Here is a 21,327-nt window from a genome sequence, read left to right on the forward strand (position 1 = left end):
TACATCATTCTTGCCAATCTAGAATAAATTTATTCCTTCAATCCTAGAATGAACTTACCTCATTCTTGCAACCCTAGAATTGCTTATTCTTGCCCTTACAGAATGAATTTCTTATTCTTGCTTTTCTGGAATGATTTCCTTACATGTTATTCCTGCAAATCTAGAATTACTTTCTTTTCTTGTATACTGTTTTCTTGCAGAACTATTCGATCACCTTCTCACCGCTCTAATAGGTAATTTTACTTTATTTTAGGTAGAAAAAATAGAAACTTAGTAATTAGGAAAAATTAGACATTTTAGTAATTAGAAAATTACTCTAAACTAAAATTACCTTTTAGTCTTCCACACCTAGAAGGATTTTGTTCTTACCCTCCTTGCAACTCCACAACCCTTTACCCAGGCCCAACGCGCCCACCGCCCCCCGTACCTCCACTTCTCCTCCCCCCCCGCACCTACAACCCCCTCTGCCTAATTACTAACACCGCCAGCCCCCCAATTACCGCTGACCAATCAACGTGCACTTTTACAAAGCAAAAGCGGGGGAAGGGAGGCCGGGGCCGGGAGGCGGGCGAGGCTGCGGGCCGGGATCTCGAGCCCGTCCCGCAGTCTCGCCCGCCTCCCGGCTGAGATGATGGCGGAAGCCGGCGGTGAGTGACGGCTCTGACGACCAATAGAACGGCGGCGGCGCTGACACCGGCGCCCTATGGCGTGCGGCGACGTGGGCGCGTAGGGTGGCGGCAGCGCGCGCGCGCTGCCTGCGGGAGGAGAAGGCAGTGGCGGCGGCGGCGGCGGCGGCGGCGGGGAGGGCGGCGGGAGAACGGCGGCCGCCGCCGCCGGGAAGGATGCGGCTGCGGATCTACAAGCGGAAGGTGTTGCTGCTGGCGTTGGCGCTGGCAGTTTGCGCGTTGGCGCTGTGGGGAAGCGGCGGCGGGCGGAGGCGGCAGCAGCAGCGGGGCGGTACCGGTACCACCGGAGAGCCACCGCGGGTCAGCGAACCGCCGCCGCGCCGCCCCGTCGCTAACGCCTCGGCTGTATCTCTAGCACCGCCGCTGCTCACCGAGAACGGGACGCTGAGTTACCGCTCGCTCGTTTACCGGTTGAACTTTGACCAGCCGGTGCGGAACGCCGGGCGCTTCCCGGTGCGGTCCGCCGCCGACGTGGTGCTGGTGGTGCAGGTGCACGATCGAGCCGAGCACCTGCGGTTGCTGCTGGAGTCGCTGCGGCGGGCGGCGGGAGTGGAGAACGTGCTGCTGGTGTTGAGCCACGACCTGTGGGCCGAGGAGCTCAACCGGTTGGCGGCACGCGTGGACTTCTGCCCCGTCCTGCAGGTCTTCTTCCCCTTCAGCATCCAGCTCTACCCCCGCGAGTTCCCCGGCCACGACCCACGCGACTGTCCCCGCGACGTGGGCAAGGCAGCGGCCCTGCGCCTGGGCTGCATCAACGCCGAGTACCCCGACTCCTTCGGGCACTACCGTGAAGCTCGCTTCTCCCAAACCAAGCACCACTGGTGGTGGAAGCTGCATTTCGTCTGGGAGCGGGTACGGGCGCTGCGGGAGCACACCGGGCCTGTCCTTTTCCTGGAGGAGGACCACTACCTGGCGCCCGACTTCTACCACGTCCTCAAAAAGCTCTGGGCCCTGCGTGAGCGGGAGTGCCCCGAGTGCCAGATCGTCTCCCTGGGCACCTACAGCCCCGTCCGCGGCGGCTTCGCGGGCCGCGCCGACAAGGTGGAGATGAAGACGTGGAAGTCCACTGAGCACAACATGGGCATGGCCTTCGGCAGAGACACCTACCAGAAGCTCATCGAGTGCACGGATGCCTTCTGTACCTATGATGACTACAACTGGGACTGGACTCTGCAGCACTTGACTGTCTCTTGTCTTCCAAAGTTCTGGAAAGTGCTGGTTCCCGAAATCCCCAGGATTTTTCACACGGGGGACTGTGGCATGCACCACAAGAAATCCTGCAGACCGTCCAGCCAGAGTGCCAAAATCGACTCTCTCTTGAACAGCAACCAACAGTACCTGTTTCCCGAAACGATGAGTGTCAGTAAAAGGTACTCTATGGCACCCCTTTCCCCTCATGTGAAAAACGGAGGGTGGGGAGATATTAGGGACCACGAACTCTGTAAGAGTTACCGCAGACTTCAGTGAGGATCGTTCTCGCAGCCTTTTTCTTTTTGAGTTGTTCCATACTGTCTTTTACAGGCACACACGTGTATAAAAAGCATTTATGAGTTGGTTTCTGCTTTAATATGAATAAACATTCTTGTAAAAGGTGTCCCAAAATAGTAATCTTTCATGTTCGGCAACCATGTTCTGGAAACGGGCTACTTGCTGCCACCGGGCCGCGCAGAGCAGCATGGCAGGCCCGCTGCAGAAAGTGACCACTGCCACGTTTACTGGGAGGAAGAGAAAACTTGTATTTAAGTGCATCTTTTCTGGTGCTTACAGTGGTCTGCTGTGGGGTCTTTCCCCCATCAGGGGCAGAGCGGTGCTGCCCATGCACCGCGCTGGGGGTGGTGAGGAGCCAGTGAGGGGGACCGAGCCCTCCCGAGCTCCGGCCCCAGTGGGAGCCGGGCTCCACACGCTGCCGCTGCAGCGCTACCGGAACCCCCCCACCCCCTGGGGTCACCTCATGCCTGATACCTGCGGTTTGGTTGCAATATGTTGATGAATATATGAAGGAAAAAAAAATATCTAAAAATCATTGTTTTTACTACAATGTAGATAAATATACGATTTTTTTAGTTCTGCCAAAATAAAATTCAGTTGTTTTGTAATACCAGTGAAGTTCTTGATTCTCACAAAAAGATGATGTCATCTTGTGTTACTAGAAAGTCAGGACCAGGGCGGGGGGGGGGGGGGGGGGCGTGCCTTTAATCCAGAGGGCTGAACACATGCAGTCACCCGTTCTAGTAGTGTGCGTTTAACTTCATTAAATTTTTAATGATACACACTAATTGAGGCAGAACAGAGTAACAAATGCATGGCAAGACACCTCTTTTGTTTGGATCAAAAAAAAGTTTGCTTTCAAATTAGTCAGCTGTGTAAAGTGACCAGTAAAAAAAAATAGTGCTATATAATGGAAACACGCTGAACTGGAGCTGAAAGCCATGAATGGGAGATAGCAGAGCCCTTCATTAACATCAAATGCTTCCTCGCCAGTTTTAAGTCTAAAGGGCTGGCAGCTGTAACAGCACTCCACTCTGAAGCACAACTGGTAGTAGTTGCACCTAAGCAGCTTTTTGTAGAACAGAGAGGTACGCTAAAGAAATAAAACACTATGCTAAGGTGACAGACATGCAATATTTAGAGGTAGATTCCATGCCGAGAGATTTCGGGGGAGGGAAGCATTTTTTTAATTAGAGAAAATGGGGTTGGTGCTCTTAGGACTCCGGCTACAACAGTTACTTGTGAATGTACAGGCCTGTAGCAAAGCTTTCCTTTTACTGCCATTTGTCACCTACTTTACAGGTTGCTAATACATTGGTTAAATGTTCATTTGAGAGCATGCCAAGTTCTGTGAAATACTTTTAAGTAACATGCAGATGTTTATTTTGACCACCATAAGATGCCTTTTTTTTTCCCCAGGGGTAATTTAACCACCATGATTTTGTACCAGCTTTGGTACTTGCTACCTTTGTGTAGTTTGACAGAGGCAGGGCTGATGCTGCAAAAGCTGAGCCTGTGCTTCAGCCCTTCGCTACCTCCCACAAGGAGCTGTGTGACCATGACAGAGCTGATCAGGGTTAAACTGAACCCGGCAAACCACTCATCCTCCTTCACCTGGGTTGGTGGTGTGCTGCTGTAGAGGGCAGGGCAGATGCTTTTGGCAGCTTATGGCTTCCGCTGAACTTGTAAAAGTAAAGCTTACACCACGTACCCCGCACTGCAAGCACTCGCATTTAACGTAGAAATGTAAGAGTAGCTCCAGAGCAGCTGTGAAACAAGTCACATTTAACCTTCTTCTAAATCATAGAATGGCTTGGAAGGGACCTAAGCACGTTTGTGTCTTGTACAACTCAAAAGAAAACAGAAGTTATTTCAGAAGCAGTGAGAAAGGGAACTGAAAGTTTATTATTATTAGATACATTCTTTTGGTTATCACGCTCCAGAGAGAGGGACCAGCAAACAGCTGAACCTCATGGGGAACTGTTTTTGAAAAGCAAACCTAATCTGGATAAAGTAAATCCATTTTACAAATTGTAAATACTTAGTAGCAGACATGCAACAAGAGAGGATGTTTTTATTGTGCAATTGAATTTGTTCAGTTGACAGACTGGGGTATGTTTGGATGCTGTGTTCTGAAGTAATGTACTAGGATGGAATACATGGTATAAATGTTGATTATTTCTAAGAGACTAATTAGAACTTCCCCATGCAATTAGAAATTTCATTTGATTGCTAAAAAACAGTGCAAGTGTAATCCTGCAATTATCACAAAATGAAAGGTTTGAAAAATTATGAATACTGCTCATTTCTAGGTGGACTGAACACAGCCATTCCTGAGGGAGCCATTAGAAAAAGGATATATACAAATACTCCCTGTAATGTAGCAAGAGACTAAGAAAGTTATGTAAACAATAAAGATGCATTTTCTTCTATGAGCTCAGATTCACCCTCAACTTGTACTTACTTACAATCCTTCTTGTAAGTAAAACTATTTGAGCCCATACATGTGATTAGAAAACTCAGACCTGTTAACTTCAAAAGTTATTAACAACATCCGTATTCTAAGTTGACATGTAAACAACACAGTTTTAGTTGGAACCTGTTTTCTACTCTTATCCCTGAAGTCATAAACCAGCACATGGAAGTCATGGTAAGCATCAAACAACAGAAGGAAATCCTAAAATAATTAAGTTAGTCCAATTCATACAGCAAAGAATTCTGAAACGTGACCAGGCAGCGCGTTACGTGATCCCTAACGATCTGCATGCTCCCATCCTGAGTGTTCACTTCTTGGAGAACTGGGGAGGCTGCTCTGCTGTCCGAGCTGCGCTGGCTACCCAGGGCCAACACCGTAGGCTCAGCCGCTTCATCCCCTTCCGCTTTCGCCTGCCCCTCCAGCAGAAGGCCTGCTTGTTCTTCAGAGTCTGCAGCCCCAGCCATTGTGCCTACTGTGACAGCACTTTCTAAATCTGGTTCCTTTCCCCTAGATTTGCCAGGAATTGCTGAACTGGTGTCAGAAGGTTCATGCTGCAAACAATGCTGTGAACTACAACCTACTTTTCCTATTGTTTCAGCTGTTGCAAAAGACGTGGAAGTTTTGTTGGTTTCTGTAGCATGTTCTCCTTCAACCGTGTCAGCTGGGGTACAGCTTGCTTCTGCCTTTGTTTGGGGGTAGTCGCCGTTTGTCTTTTCAGCGGCGAGATCTCCTCCTGAGCCGCTAAGTGTTTCTTTTCCATCCCGTTCAGAATGGACTGCTTCCTGCGGCTGTCAAGAAAATAAATGAATTGTTTTATAGTTGGAATAGACTGGGCACACAAAACTGCTGTAAAGACAGGCCAGAACACTTGTTTCTCCAACATCTACTTCCAGAAAGCCAAGTCAGTACGGTGCTGAGGTTTTCCTGATCTTGTACCGCACGTGGGAATGAGTGGCAGGGAGGTTGTTTGCCTCCCGAGGGTTTCCTCTGCAATAGGAAATGCTGCTGGGCAGCTGCCAAGTGGCCACAGCCTCCATCGCAACTAACAACGGGGAAGACCAGCAATTCACCACACCCAGGCTGTTTTCTAGAACTCAGAGGCCACAAAAATCAGCCAAGGGATCTAAACTCTCATTGCAAGAAGTGTGCTTTAACCTTGCAATTAGGGAAATTACCATCCTGTCATATGTGAAAGGTGTAACTGGTAAGTAAGCGGTCTTTCTCAATCGGCCTAAGTGAGTTAAATCCAGGAATTGCTGCAGTTTGCCTCAGGAGAGTATGAACTGTGAGACCCAGTGCTGTCTAAATAGCAGTTACCCAGTTCCACCATTATCTATTGACTGCTTTAGAAAAAAACAGCTGGTAACTCATATGTGCCTATCAGTTCATAGTCAGGATCAGGCAGGCACCTGTCCAGGAGCAGCTGGCTTCATGGATTCAAAGACTGAGTCGCTCTCTCAGGCACCCAGCGCTCTCTGTCCCTCAAACCACTGCTCACTCCAGCAAGAAATAAAAGAAACACCAGTAAGTCCTTCCCACCACTGGATGATTCTCCCACATGAATGTGTGAGTGATTTAAGACATTTTAGCTTCCCTTTCTGAGGCACAAAAACATCCACATTTGCTCTCCAACAACCTGGATTTAAATTTTATATACAATTCACACTAGCTACAAAAGTTAAGCCTATCAAGTAATGCTGGAGCCACTATCCTTAGGGTAAACTCCTCAGTCCTCCAGCACAGTTCCAGAGGTCGCATGCTTCCTCCAAACTTGCTTTCCAAGAAGCCATCTACACACTAACTATATCTGCAGTCTCCGATTTGTGGCCACAGAAGTAACCTGATTGTCCCTGCATATTACCTTTCCACGCTTCCTTTAAGTAAAGTTTTAAATGAAATTCTGATCCAGCGTCTACCAAGAAACCCCAGTCGGTTTGGGTGCTTTACCTCACATTTTCCTCTTTACAAAACTAACATTTTGTTTTCTTCATCTGTCCATCTCCTACTTTGCAAAGGAAGGTCATTTTAATCCTGTGGCAGACCTCAGAAACAGACTACCTTGCATCCTTTCTATAGACAGGCGACTGAGGAAGAAGAGTAGCCTGAAAGAGACCTTAAACATTACAAGCAGTGAATCTGAGACCAGTGTTTAACATGAATAGTCCCGTGTTTAATTATCTACACAATAGGAAACCACCAAGTATTCGAACACGGACCAGACAAATTGCTCAAGGTTTTTTCTATCTGTGTGACAAAGCAGAGAGTGTGAAGCAGTGGCCATGACCAAGCACCCTCTGTCCATCTGGAGGAGCCCTTTCCGATTCCCGCTCTCAGCAGCCAGGTTCTTTGCCTCTCTACTCCCTCCTGACCCCAAGTCCCTCCAGGTAAGTCCACTTCTGGACCAAACACCTGGAAAGATGTCTGTACAAAAGACTGCATGCTTTAACCGTGGGCTCCAGTACATGAACCCAAACTTTTGGGTATTTGAAGGATGTGGATTATCCACTACTTTATTCTGGTTTTGTTCTGATGACACCTGCCATGATTTGCTTGCAGCACGTTGTCATAGCTCTGACCCAAAAGCACTTGGGGTCCCTCTGAATGAGGGGTACTAGGTAGTTACTTAGTCATTTTTTTCTTTTAATACCAGTGAGAAATTTAGTGTGTGCATGCCACGGAGAAAGCACCATCTTTAATGATTATATCACAGTTCTGCATCTTCCCAGTGAAATACAGGGGGGTTCAATCCCTTGGTCACATTAAATGGCACAAATGTGAACCTGTGTTTCCAAAAACTGACATTTATACTCACAAATACACCCTATTCCATGGTTTCCTCTGCTATATCAAGACAAAACAGGAACAAAGCTGTTTCAGTGAGATTTGATACAATCTTGCTGAAGTACATAATTCAGTCAGCAATAGGTACTACTGCCAGAGAGATCCTTACCTTCAACATGATTTGAATTCTGTCCTCAGTAACATCAAGCACTTCAATTAACGGCTGACTTTCCAGTGCCGACTGGGAGCAAAAGGAAGGGCATAAAACAGTGCCTAGAAATGCATCAACGTTTTCTTCACTGATAAACAATCTTTCCTAAAGAAAAGAAAGAGCTGGTTATGTTTTTTTCGTACTATACTTCAGCCTTACTGGAGCAAGAAAGTCACTCCAAACAAATCCAGGACACTGATTCACAACAGGCGAGTTTCACAGCACACTCGGGTCTCAATAAAGAAATTCTAAGTCAGACATTCGGAAGTAATGAGGTGGAATGAATTGAAGACCAGTGCTTAGCTTATTTCGATTTAAAGTACAATCTGCATCATACACAAAGATAAAAGAAACATGTTTTCTCTCTTCGACACATGACTAAAATACAGATTTAGATTCCCTCTGAGGAATGACTTGCACCAACATTGTTCCACTGTCCTCACCTGTCTGAACATCAGGAAGGTATTAGGCTTTTATGGATTTGTTTCACCGTTTTACTTTAGGAACATGCAAACACCTCTTTGGCCTGTCATCACAGTATCTTTGAACCCTCAGCCTTCAAGATCAGACCTTCTAAAGCGAAAGCTATGAAACATGCATGGCTATATCCGTTTCACATCCATCCACGGAGGCTTCTCAGATCTCTATTTAGGAAAGCGTAAACACCAGTTGGAAGAAACGGAGAGGTATCCACAGTTGAAGCTGACAGTCTGGGACATGTTTTGAGGCTGTTAATATGCAGTTCGCAAACAATGTGAAACACGTTGCTACAGGTTGAAAGATTTAAATCAGTTACAGGTAATTAAGGTCCTAAAATATATCCTGGAGGGGCTGTTTCGTAACAACTACAGAGCTTTCCCTGTCCTCATATTCTTCCTAAATCATCTGCTGTAGGCTGCAGGTAAGGACAGACATTGGCAGAATAAAAATGGTCTACACTGGAGGTCTATTCTTATGTTCTGTGAATTACCTTTCCTGTTTAACAATGAACTGTTTCATTGGAAATAGCAGGGAAAAGTTGCAAACCTTCTACTTTAAGTCATACTTTTAAATTTCTCGGTCCAGTTCTACCCTCTTGTCAACCTAATGAAAGTTAAATTCAATTATCACTGACATCTTGCAGACTGAGAAGCAAAAAGGCAATTCTGCACATTTTTTGCCCCCTGTGGATGTAGCCTTATGCACTGCCAGATGCCGCACTGTGTCTAAGGTACAAAATTTAACTGTCATCTTGAAAAAAAAATTCTGTATTGGAAAAATAAAACAGCGTGCTATTTTTTCACTATTTAAATTAGAAATCACACTGTGGAAAGTCGTAACATACCTATGGCTGGTTTGTCAAAACCATAGGACTGAATTCTTTTTCTATCTAGAAAGATTACAACCCAGGCGAACATCCAACATCGGATGCTGAGACCGTTTGTGGAAAAATTAAACTACAGCAGGGTTGCCCGACAGAAAACCGTTCAGTAACACACATACTTATTGCATTTTTGTATAGGAAGCCTAAAGTACTTATTCCCTCGTGTTGCTTCCTTTCTTGCCCGCCAGAGAGGGACCCTGCCAGTGCTTTAGGCTTGCAGAAATATTGTGCAGAGTTCAAGAGGAGGCATCAGAGTAAAGAAACAAGGCAGGGAGTACAGATGCAAAAATCTGTGTGGCACTGGAACTCCCACAAGCTCATGAACTAGATGACTGGCAAGGCCTTGGGCAGCACAGGGGATATGTTTCCACCTCCACAAGGTATCGCTTTGCCCACACAACACAGACAGAACAGCTCAACTTCCCTTCTGCGGGGTTTTCGGCATACTGCCGAGCGCGATGGCGGTTCAGCCCATCCTGGTAGCCTGCCTTTGCTTCCAAGGAAAGTGCAGCAAAGCACTCTCTGCTCCAGCACAACAACTCTCCTCACCCAGCTGAGAAATTTAAGCCACCTGCCAGTAATTCACCTTTAGCTGACACCTCCACTCCTTCACACTCCACATTTTCATTTTAAGAGCAAGAACATTTTCCTAAAAGCTGGAGGCTCACAATTTGAGTGAGGGTAAAAGAGAGACCATTGTTTGTTAGCGTTTTTCCTGCAAAATAACTGCTACAAGATCTCCGCATCTCAACACCCCCTTGGGAAACAAACCACCATGGGTTTTGGGTCTCAGCAATCTTGCTTCAATTCTCTGATATCTTCTGGACTGCTTATGACTGTGAGCAAGTCTCTTTGCCTCCATTTTTCTTATATAAAATGGGGAAAACAATCCTTTTTCCCCCTCTAAGCCTGCATTTGTTTTGTCTAGCAAGAGCATAAGTCTTTTGTGACAGGACTCTCCTACTGAGCATTCGTGCTCTTAAAGTTGGTGCCTGACCTTGTATACGTCCATAAGCAGCATAACAAAAAAAAGAAATCACAGGTACAGGAATCAAGAGAGCAGATGCCTGAAAACCCACCAGGTAATGGAAGGTTTTCTGTTGTGTCAAAATATAGCAAATCGCATCCTTAGATTGGTTTATCTGAAGCTACTTTAACCACGCCACTTGCAGACGCCGCAGAGCCGTTGCCTCCAAAGTCTGCGCCGTGGTGAAACTCCTGCCAGGCAGCAGCAAAGGGAGCACTCTGCGGCAGGGCTCAGCACCCGCCATCCCATGAATCACAGGAATGGCTTCACGGAGGTTATTTCTGAAATAGCAGGAGATGGTTTACATGCACCAAAGCAGAGATACATTGAAGAAAACTGGGAAGACCCTTAGGAGAGGAAGTGAGGTTGAGAGCGCTCCATACGGAACTCCCCAGATCAGGGGTGCGAATGCCAGCGCTGCCTACATGAATCATGGCTACGAGAACAGAGCGACAGCCGTTTATCCTCAATGCAAAGACAACTTTGCACGTCAGCAACAAAACAAATCTTTCTGAAGGTTTTCTCCCAGATTAAAAGCAAAATAATTTGATTTATTCACAGAAAATACTGTTAAAAAAAACTGAATGGAAGGTCTGTTGATCAGTACTTTACACGAGGATAAAAAGTAACTGCTCGTGATGATGTTCCTATCATTTTGACTAATTACTATAAAGCAGTTTTAGCAGGTTTCATACCAGCTCGACACCATATTCCCAGAGCACAACACTTATATTTCAAGTAAGTATTTAAAATCTTATCACAGCACTACCCAGTGGCCTGCCATAAATCACAGTACCTTGTGCTGTACGCACAAGCAATGCTGTTTGTTATCAATATAATGATTATCATTAGCCTGTTCAGACAGCCAGCAACTGTAATTCAGACTTTGCATTCACGGTGAGTATATGCTGAGGCACTTATATTACTGCATATCTTATCAAAGCACAGACCTTGGAAAAAAATGATTTATGAATTTATTTTAAAGCCCATTTGCTCTGGCTTGGAAAAGCAGCAGAGGACAACCATCTGCAGATGATTTCAATGACCCTGTAAAATAATTCTTCAGTTTAAACAGTTTATTTTCTGATATTTATGATACTCTTTTAGCAACTTAGAATTAAACTTGTTTTTCCCTGTGCATACTGTCATCTGCTGTTTGGTACACATTCGTTTTTTCCTGTGACTAAACTGAGACCAAATTAACATAAACGTTAGCAGGAATGACTTTGGTTTCTAGAACACTTCATCATTCGAAACCATCCTCGTATCGCACAGCACGGACAGTGCACAGCGGCAGTGGCTGCAACACCGGCAGACAGCGCACAAAGCTGGTGCCCCCATGGCCGCCCTTAACACTCACATAGTTTGTTCTGCATTGCTTTATCCAAACTCGTAGCCAGTTACCATCCAGAGTTACCTCCTACGCAGGCTGCAACTGTTTTAGAAGTGGGACTGATTTCAGGCTGAAATGATTTGCATGTCTTCTGTAATGAGAAGCTGATGCCAATATGAAAAAGGACTTGGATCTAGGGATCTCCTGGCCTCTGGGTTTGTAGGGTTCCATTGCAAACCAGCTCAGCACGCGAATGCGAAGCTTGAAGTTTTGGTGAATGAAAGTACTTGTACGGGGGGTGAAAACTTTTATAAAGTATTCATGGCTGCAAAGATTAAACAGCTCAAAAGCAGCTTTCATGAGGTTAATCAGTAGGTTAATAATGTTTCCTGACATAACTGTTTTGTGTAAGTATGTTATTCCCATAATGCAGCTGCCATTTAAAGGCTATTCAGAAATTAGTTTGTTTTATAGCAGAAGCAAACTAATTATGTGTCTTAATGTAGTTTGGGAAAGAGATTGCTTTGAAAAAAATCAAACAGTAAGTTTGTTCAGTGCTCCATTTCTGTCGTCCTCTGACCTCCCAAAAAACTTGCCAAGAGTCCTGAAACGCTGAGCACAGAATTAACTGAACCAAAAATAAAGCATAACAGTCCTAGTTTCTAGCATCATTTTCTAAGAAGTGACCCCTAATTATTACATTAACTCTTTATAGAAGCTTGGAAGTTGAAAATTATAACTCTGACTTTCAAAGAAAGTGTGTAACACAACTCAAAACAGCTTGGAAATAAGGGCAGACCCTACATTGCAGCAGTAAAGCTAGCTGGACTGCCCTAGCCAGCTGAGACCCAGCACTTCTGTTTGGGCTTGTGAGCATACCGCAGCATCCGTTCAGCTCTCCGGTACAGATTTCTCCCTGAAAGGTGGCATAGGCTTAAAACCTCAATGTGTCTTATACTTCCCAACACAGCTCTCTAGGTTTCGTGCTTGGTTGACTCTCAAACCAAGAAATAGATTTATCCACAAGAGCCCTAATTCTGAGATCACCGAGCACGAGGACAGCCCCAGCAAGGCCCCAGGCAGCGTGCCCACGGGAGCACATCTAGACCACAGCCTTTTCCACATGCTCCCAGTGCCGGGAGCAATATAGCTCTGCCACCTGCAGCTGCAGAAAGGTGACTTCTTTTCCAGAGAATATGTGGCCTCTCAGCAGCCCCACACCAGGCGTGTGTCCAGCGTGGCTGGAGGACATGGGATCTGCCTGAGCGTGATAGATCTGACAGCACAGACAAGACAAATACCATGTTCAATGAGATAATGAGACAATTAATTACAAAGACTGACAGTCCCTCTGTTGTAAAGACAACTAAAAATAATATTGTTCCCATGGGATTTTTGGGTAAACAGGTCATAGTGGGTGTTTGTCTTGGAGGACCTGCCCCACAGCATACCTGTTGCCAAAGCAGACTTAAGTGCAGGGGTTAGAAAACAACATGTGACAAGCGAGCAGAGGTCATAGGGCTTCAGCATTATTTACTGGCTGCGTTCTGCAGGAAAAAGCAACAAGAGCTTCAAATGGATCTCCTTCACAAGGTGCTGGTGGCTGTGCCAAGCAGAAAAATCACACCTCTTTTTTTTATGCTCAGTAACACACCTGTCTAAAACATCTTCCATGAAGGCATCAACATTCACACAAAAGTTAAGCAAAGCTCTCGTATCGCTATGCAATTTCCTTTTAGATACCTATGTTAAGTAACCCTCATGTTCATGCTTAGTTCAAACCATGAACTAATCAGGAATGTTTAGTATAATATTTTTCATACCATAAATGTTTAAAAACCATAATCTCACTGCATAGTAACGCAGAGGAAACATTGCTCCCTGCTGTTCTCTGAAGCCCTGTGGGGGTTTACATGAGTTAAATCTTAATCTTCTCCATATCAGAACATGGGCTTTTATTACCAAAGGGACAGGCTGACTGCAGCGATTCCCTCCCCGGTGAGGGGTACCCCACGAGGGAAGCACTGATCAGGAGAGTGAGCACACATTCTCTAAACAAACTCATTTCAGTCCACTGAGAAGGGCAGGAAGGGTGTGGATCAGCATGAAAGGGAATTATTACTTTAACGAATCTTTTTCTAATCACATGAAAATGAGTACATACGACCCAAAAACTGCAGGCAGAATTAATTATCTACCAAACATGTTTCACATGCTAGTATAACTGAGCCTCCAAGTCCCAGTAGTTCAGATACACCCACCAGAAAACCGTTTTTTATTTCTGTTAAGAATTGAGCATTTAACTCCAGGAGACCAGACATTAAAAGATGGTGCTTTACAAAGGCATGATTTCCATAATTTCCCAACTCCAGCTCTGCCGTAAACCAGGACATTCTGGGACATGTTCTTGGAAACCTTGCCTGGCAGGCTTACAAATTTTATTAATGGTTATTTAATTCTCAACCATTCTTTTTCATCATTTACTCCCCAGGCTCCGCTGTCTCAGAATGAAAGGGAACTCTCTGACGCAGGAGTTTCCTGGGCCTCAGCTCCAAGGATTTAAACAAACGGAAGTAAGAAATGTCAGAGGCATTAGTGGATGAGCTGCAATAAAGAGTAACAGATGGAGCACAGCCCACAGCTGGTCCTTCGAGGCAACGAGCAGAGGGTGAAGGCAACTTTCTCAGGTCACAAGTCTCTATTCCCCTGGAAAAACAGGGCCTGGAGTGAGCCCTGCAGAAAGACTAACACCGTGTGGTTTCTCATACAGTGATTGAGCCCAAGGGCAGTGACAAAAGGTAACTTTTAACCCCTAAAATATGGGACCCTGGTCCACAAAGTCCAAAGTCACAGGATCTTTATTTTTATATGATTTCTGCTCACCATAACAAGTGTGCAGACGTTATGGTTTAGCCAAGGAGCAAAACTACTCAGAGAAAGAGAAGCAATGGCTGCATCCGCTGATAAAAAGTTAGGGCTCAGAGTCAGCAGAAAGCTGACTACCTATTGTATGGGAAAGCGGTAAAACCAACACAACATCAAGAACTACCAAACAAAGGAATACTTGCAATGACACAGTTAAAGTCCAGGGAGGACTGTTGCACTCTAAAGACTTGCTGAAAATAAGCACTTGCTGGGGTGGGAATTCAGACTGCTCAGCATCTATGGAAACTGAGCTCTAAATAGATCATATTTCAGCACAGGGATTGAAACGTAACTGTGTACAAAAGGAAAACCAGTCCCTGAAATTCTGTTTCAAGAATGGTGTCCTAAGGACGAACTCAACTCATTTTTCTACCGATATCTGTATCAGACCAATTTCCAACAAGAAAAGAGGCCAGTGCGATAACAGGAACATCACAAGCATGCAAGGCAGGGCTCCACAATTACTGGCACCGTTATCGTACATGTTGATCTGGGCAGAGGCGCACAGGCAATCAAAATCAGGCAATCCACACTGCACTACATCATAGTCCAGAGACGAGGCTGCCGACGAGATGCATTCTGCTCATGCGGTGAACAATTATCATAACACATTTTCCCAGCTGTTTGGCAAGTTAATGGCAGACAACTGGTGAGAAAGGCTGAGAGAGTTGGGGTTGTTCAGCCTGGAGAAGAGAAGGCTCCAGGGAGACCTTATTGCAGCCTGCCAGGACTTAAAGGAGGCTGATAAGAAAGATGGGGACAGACTTTTTAGCAGGGCCTGCTGCAACAGGACAAGGGGTAATGGTTTTAAACTAAAAGAGGGCAGATTTCAACTAGGTATAAGGAAGATATTTTCCACAATGAGGCCCAGGTTGCCCACAGAGGTGGTAGATGCCCCATCCCTGGAACCATCCCAGGTCAGGTTGGATGGGGCTCTGAGCAACCTGCTCTAGTTGAAGATGTCCCTGCTCACTGCAGCGGGGTTGGACGAGATGACCTTTAAAGGTCCCTTCCAATCTAAACTGTTCTATGATTCTGTGAATTACGCAGGCAGTGTATCAAGGTACTGTAACAGCTACCGTAGCACAAGCTATCGCCAAGTTGGTCAGATTTCTGAAGTAACTAACCCAGTGAGGAATCTGTTCCGTGAAACAACACAGAAATCCTTGGTGTCCAGTAAGAAACAACTTCCCAGAAGACAGCAGAATAGGAGTATCGTATCTGTAAGAAACACTGGCCTCTACTTTTGCCACACACTTATCTTCTGGCAATGCTACTGTGGGAGAGGAGATTACAAACAAGCAGACATCAGCATGACTGGAAAGCACACCATAAAATTCCTGCTCGCCTAGGCCACTGAAAGCTCTCTAAAGTAATTAAATAGGGTGCTGCTACTGTGTATGTTCCTAAAACACTCTTCTATGACTGATGCAACTCCTTGCAGATCTCAATGCAAGAACCGTAACTCTGATTTATAGAAAGAGATTCAAAGCAGAAAAACAGCAGAGAAGACAGCAGACAAATTGAAGAAATCAACATAAGTAGAAGAGAAGCTACCACGAGCAAATAGTTAACGGACAGAAGACAGCATATAATAGTAGCTCTAATTAAATATTAATTTTTCTCACTTCACTCTGAGTGACTGCAGCTATCAGCCCTGGCACAGGCACCTTTGGGAAATAGAACAGTTAAAAAAAGCAAACAGAACAAATGACTTCAGATTATTTCAGCTGCTGCAATTTGCAGGGCCGTTATCCAAAAGGACTGCACCCCAGAAGAAATCAATCCTTTCTAGTCTGCGACATGAATGAGTGGCTGGGAGGCCTATGACTAATGCCAAATCTCCTCCTCCTACTCCACCCAAAACATTTTGCAATATATAATGAATTCAGCACATTCAAAGATTTTTTTTTAACTCAAAAAAAAGTAATATCGACCAAAATCCCATTACTGCATGCCATTTTAACAACTTTCAATCAAAAGATGTTCCCCCAAACATAATAAAGAATGCACATACCAAGCACTTTCAATCGTTAGACTGAAAGCAAAGCATGAAGAAACGTCCATCAATCACAGTACTAAAGAGATACTGCAGCAGAATTTCCTGTTCCCAAACTGAATTTTCAGGTATATCCCCATGTAGAGTCACGGAAAGCTGTTGTTTTCCCTAAAAAACCTGCACTTAGGTCTGTACACCGTAAGACAACAAGCAAGTGCAGACACCAAAACGCATGATTAAAGAGACGGATATTCAGAGTATCTGAAAAAGTGGATAAAATGCCTGTAGTTCCTACCCCACACCTTCTGTACCTATACAGAAAACAGGCAATAATTCGCACAATGGCTTATTTGACGTTACATCGGCACCCAGTACTTGATCGCACCAATTAACAGTAGTGCTGAACGTTTCATGGCCCCGCTTGCACAGACTTGCGGGCTCCTGCTCCAGTAAAAGTGAAGGAAATCCACTGCAAACAGTTCACTCTAGGTGTTCTCAATAAATTAATTTTCTTCGATACTTACCTGAAATAATCAGCTCCTCCTTCAGAGGAGCTATCACAGAAAAGGTATGCAGCCTGCTAAATGGGAAATAAAATGTGAAGATTCAGCGGCACAAATACTAACCAGATAAATCACTCTCAGAAGCATGAAGTATTTTCTGATTGTAGGGATGGAGCAATTAAGAGATTCCAAAACCATCATCCCAGTGGATATAATTTAAGCCTGCCCGCTTTCTGGACTTGCACTCCCATGGTACATGATCCAAACTGCAAAGGACTTTATTGTTCTAAAGACAAACTCCAAATCACATGGCTGAAAGGTTACACAAGAATTGTGCAGTCTTACTCCCTGCTCATGGTAAGTTATTTGAAACTCTGATCTTACAGAATAACATAGTTCTCTGGAAAACTTGTGTGAGTGCTTCTTGACAGCAAGAGGGCCCCAAGGTGAGCAATCCCTTTGCAGGGACACTGCCAGTTCTCAGCAGGCACTGTCAGCCAGATGCAGCAGGAGTGCCAACCTCCCTCGCTACAGGGAGCATCACTGCCTAACGACCCATAAAATAATAAAACATCTAAACTAGAATCATATTCAGACTGGTATGAAGATGAAGAAATACCCCAGCAAAATGGCAGTCAACCGCAGCTCACAGTTCCAGTTTGCTGTACTACTCTGGTTGAACTAATGGGTGTTCCCGTTGCTGTAAATAGGAGCTCTGTCCTGACCTACAGATACAGGTACACGCCACTCACATGTCTGCATTTCATGACACTATATACATGTGTGTATGTCTGGTGTATTACAAACATCTCCTTTCCTCATGTGAACAGGCTACAAGAACAATTTACATGGCTTTAAAAGCTAACGCTAAGGACACAGGGCAGGCTCTGTTTTCACTCATCATCAGAATTTCCCTCAGAAAAGAATTAGCACAGGAGGCAGAAGTCAGTTCAATTCCAAGGACAAAGATGTCAGCTCTGCGACATGACCTTCATACTGCTCCTACAAGACTAGCACTAACTAGGTCGTTCCACTCACATCCAGTAACCGAGAAGCGGTTTCCGTCACTACCAACATCTTCTGAACTCAGACAGAAAACCTAACAGCTCCCCGAGACATCATTCATAAATGAATCCCAACAGCAGACGTCACACACTGCAGCAAAGCGGTGGTACTCTGGGTAGCGTGACGCACCAACCCTGCCAGTTGGAAGCTGTTACCTGCAGAGTGGAGGCGTTGAGGCCGAAGCAGAACTTCTCCCAGAGCTCAGTGCTGCCGGGGGCCTTGGCGAGCCTGATTGCAGCGTTGTGGGCAGACACGCTAATGCTGGTCTCGGGGGATGCCAGCCTGTTTGCGGGAGGAAACTGTAAGAAGAGGGCATAGGCGCCAGCATCACTGGAAAAGCAGAGGCTGTAGTGGTTCTTGCCCATGTCTCCACTGATGCTCTGAGGCTGGATGCCGGGCACATGCAGAAGCAGGGTGAGGGAGGCCTCATCTTGCCGGCACTGAAAGGGAGGGCACACGGCGGCGTCAGGGCTGCCGGAGCCGCGGGGAAGAGCCATGTGGCCTGGGCTGCCGTCTGGGGCCGGGCTCTCTGGAGGGCACGGCGGGGTGTCCCCGCCGCCGAGGCCGGCACTCGGAGTGGGGGAGGAGGCGGCGGAGCGGGGCGGTGGCCTGTCGCCGCCCGCGGGTGGCTCGGCGGGGCACTGGGCGGGCTCCCCGCCGCCGCACGTGCTCTGGGCCGCCCCGCCGCCCGCCTCAGCCGCCGGCGGCTCTCCCAGCCTCTCCGTGCCGGGCTCGGCCTCCTCCAGCGGCTCCCCACCCAGGCCTAGCGGTTCCTGCGGGCCGGGCCGCGGCACCACGGGCAGCGTGACCAGGAGCTGCCGCTGGGCCTTGTTGAAGGCGGCGCGCCCGCGGCCCTCGTCCACGTCGTAAGGGAGGCGGAGGCGCAGGCGGTAGGCGGGACGCTGCGAATCGAGGCGCAGCTCTCGGCCGCGGATCTCCAGCGTGGCTTGGGCGGCGCAGCGCAGCAGCGGCAGCTCCACCGTCACCACCAGTTCCTGCGGTACGGGGCTGGGCGCCGAGTCGCGGCAGCACCGGTAGTCCTGCAAGTCCACGTAGGAGCGGTGCCGGATGCTCCAGCGCGGCGTGGTGGGGCCGGCGGGCCGGGCCGCGGCGGGGGCAGCGGGCGGCGGCGGTGCGGCGGCGGGCGGGAAGGGGAAGGGCGGCAGCGGGGAGTCGCTGTCGGCGGGCGGCGGTGGGGCGCCGCCGGGCAGCGGGGTGCGGATGACGGGCGCTTGCGGGACGCCCTTGTACTTGGTGCCGCGGAGCACAACGGCGTTGGCGCGGTCAAGCTGCACGGCGCAGTGGCGCTCCACGGCCTCCAGCGCCGTGTCGCTGAGCAGGCGGCGGAAACGGGCGCTGCGGGCGGCCAGGCGCAGCGCCGCCGGGTGAAAGACCACATCGTAGACCTGGCGGCGGCGGCCGCCGCAGCCCAGCTCCTCGCGGCCCGGCGCCAGGCTGTAGGGCAGGGCCCAGCGGTGGCCGCCGGGCTCGGCGCGGGTCTGCGGCGCCCCGACGTGCGGGTTGCTGCAGACGTTGAGGTAGCAGCGGCGGGAGCCGGCCTCGCTAGTGCGCAGCACGTAGCCCGCTGCGGGGTGAACGAAGCGCACCTCCATGCCGCGCTCCCGCTCCAGGGCCGCTACCTCCTCCTCGTACAGCCGTCGCTGCTCCGGGTCGGCTAGCTCCGCCGCGTATTCGGCGAACAGCGCCCGAAACTGCTCGTCGCGGAAGGCCCGCTGGAGCCGCTCTGCCTCTTCGGCGCTGAGCTCCAGCTCTTCCAGCCGCCCCACGCCCGCCATGGCTCCGGCCGGGCCGCTCTAGTTGCTGTGGAGACACCAAACAAGATGGCGCCTCCGGGCTAGCCGTGCTCGTTGCTATGGTGATAATAAACAAGATGGCGCCGCCGGCCCCTTCCGGCCAGTTGCTATGGAGACACCAAACAAGATGGCGAGCCTTCCCCCCCTGGTCTTCCTCAGACTTGAACCCTTTCCACTTCCGAGCCCTCAGTCCCGGCCCCGCTCAGCTTTCCCTTCCTTTTGCTTCAATGGCTTCGTGCTGGCTCTCAGCTCTTGCCCCTCTCTTCCACAGGGGTGGCTCTCCACCATGTCCTCCTCATCCCTCTGCAAGGCCTGTCCTCCCCACCCTGTCCCACATCTCTGAGCTGGCACTGCCTTCCCCTCCTAGCCCATGCCCGGGGAGCGCATTCAGAAGCGCTCGTGCGGTCTCTCCTGCGGTTTGTGTTTAGACCCTCAGCGCTTCAGCTCCCACCTCTTGTAGCTGGCTTCCACCCAGAGCCCATGGCCCTGTCTGTTCTACACCTCATTTGGGCACTTAGGTCGCATAGTTGCGATGCCCACAAGCGGCTGGAGCACATTTTTGCTTAATTTCATCAAAAAGGGACGAGGTTCACATGCCAACAGGCCACTCTCCGCTGTAAGACAAAGCAACTGCTGCTGCAGAAGTTAGCACTACCAGGCCCTGACTCTTTCCCACCTTCCTGAGTGCTCCTTCTGCAAGATTTTCTCCTCCCCCTCTTCTGCAGAAGTTTCGAAGGACCGTGTCCGTTCCCCTTACCGCTCCTCGCCCTGCCTAACAGTATCCGCAAACAGATTATACACTGCCATTAGTAAGTAACACCTCACATATCTCTAGACCTTTCCAGCCCTAAGAAAAACCCTAGCCCACATTTCCAGTATCTTCTGTGGATTAACTAGCTCTCAGTTTAACTCAGCATGGTCAAAGACAAAGTTCTCTCTATCTTTAACTTTTTAAAAAAGATATTTTGTGTTTGATATACATGCATTTGGTTCTTCCAGTTGCCCTATTTTATTACGCTTTTCCAATTAATCTTCACAGTGACTCTATTAGTTGTCTAAACACCAGTATCTTCTCCTGTAAAAGTTTATTTGTGTACAAAATACACCATTTTTGTCTTTGACATTTATTATAAACAGTAATATATCATAAAATCAATCCATCTAAAATGAGTGCTACAGCTGGCTTTGCAAAGGCTCACTCCCTTTTTGCAGTCTCACAGAAATTCAGAGACCCTGAAGCTTGCTGAAAATACAAAACAAAAACAGTATTTAGTTTTTTAAAAACTACTTCACAATAAATAACATATTCTATTTCTTGATTTATGAAACACTTGATAACGTTTTAAACTATTTAAAGACCTAAAGCATCTCATGGTACGATATTTTCTATATTCAAGTAAAGATTACATGGGTCGATCTATTAGCAATTCCCTCGGGGGGGGGGATTGTTATACACGCCTGTTTGAGAAAAACACAGGTTCTGCAACAAAGCGTGAAACTGAATCAAACAAGGTAAGTTTGCACTTTTCCCATTGGGTTGTATCATCATCATTTCAAACTGAGGCAAATTTTCACCAGAGCTCTTTAATACTTTTTGGTGTTGCAGCTGGCCTTTTTTCCAGTCACTGGAAGACCACAGTTGGAATGAATCAGTAC

The 21,327-nt window shown here is 47.5% G+C and overlaps 2 protein-coding genes across 2 annotated transcripts; one reads left to right on the forward strand and one right to left on the reverse strand.

The window, feature by feature from the left end:
• Window positions 1–842: 842 nt before the first annotated feature.
• MGAT2 (alpha-1,6-mannosyl-glycoprotein 2-beta-N-acetylglucosaminyltransferase) lies at window positions 843–2,153 on the forward strand (the record flags this gene model as incomplete). The annotated part of the gene is made up of 1 exon (XM_082000858.1): window positions 843–2,153. One exon carries the CDS (start codon window positions 843–845, stop codon window positions 2,151–2,153), a length of 1,311 nt encoding a protein of 436 aa, XP_081856984.1.
• A 2,712-nt stretch (window positions 2,154–4,865) lies between these two features.
• On the reverse strand, window positions 4,866–19,683 carry DNAAF2 (dynein axonemal assembly factor 2; the record flags this gene model as incomplete). Its single annotated transcript, XM_082000982.1, has 3 exons — window positions 18,013–19,683; window positions 7,601–7,747; window positions 4,866–5,438 (listed from the first exon to the last, which is right to left on the reverse strand). Exons 1-3 carry the CDS (start codon window positions 19,651–19,653, stop codon window positions 4,866–4,868), a joined length of 2,361 nt encoding a protein of 786 aa, XP_081857108.1. The 5' UTR covers window positions 19,654–19,683.
• Between the last annotated feature and the right edge of the window lie 1,644 nt (window positions 19,684–21,327).

This window comes from Phaethon aethereus, assembly GCF_964289735.1.
Source record: "Phaethon aethereus genome assembly, chromosome: 5".
Lineage (NCBI taxonomy): Eukaryota > Metazoa > Chordata > Aves > Phaethontiformes > Phaethontidae > Phaethon > Phaethon aethereus.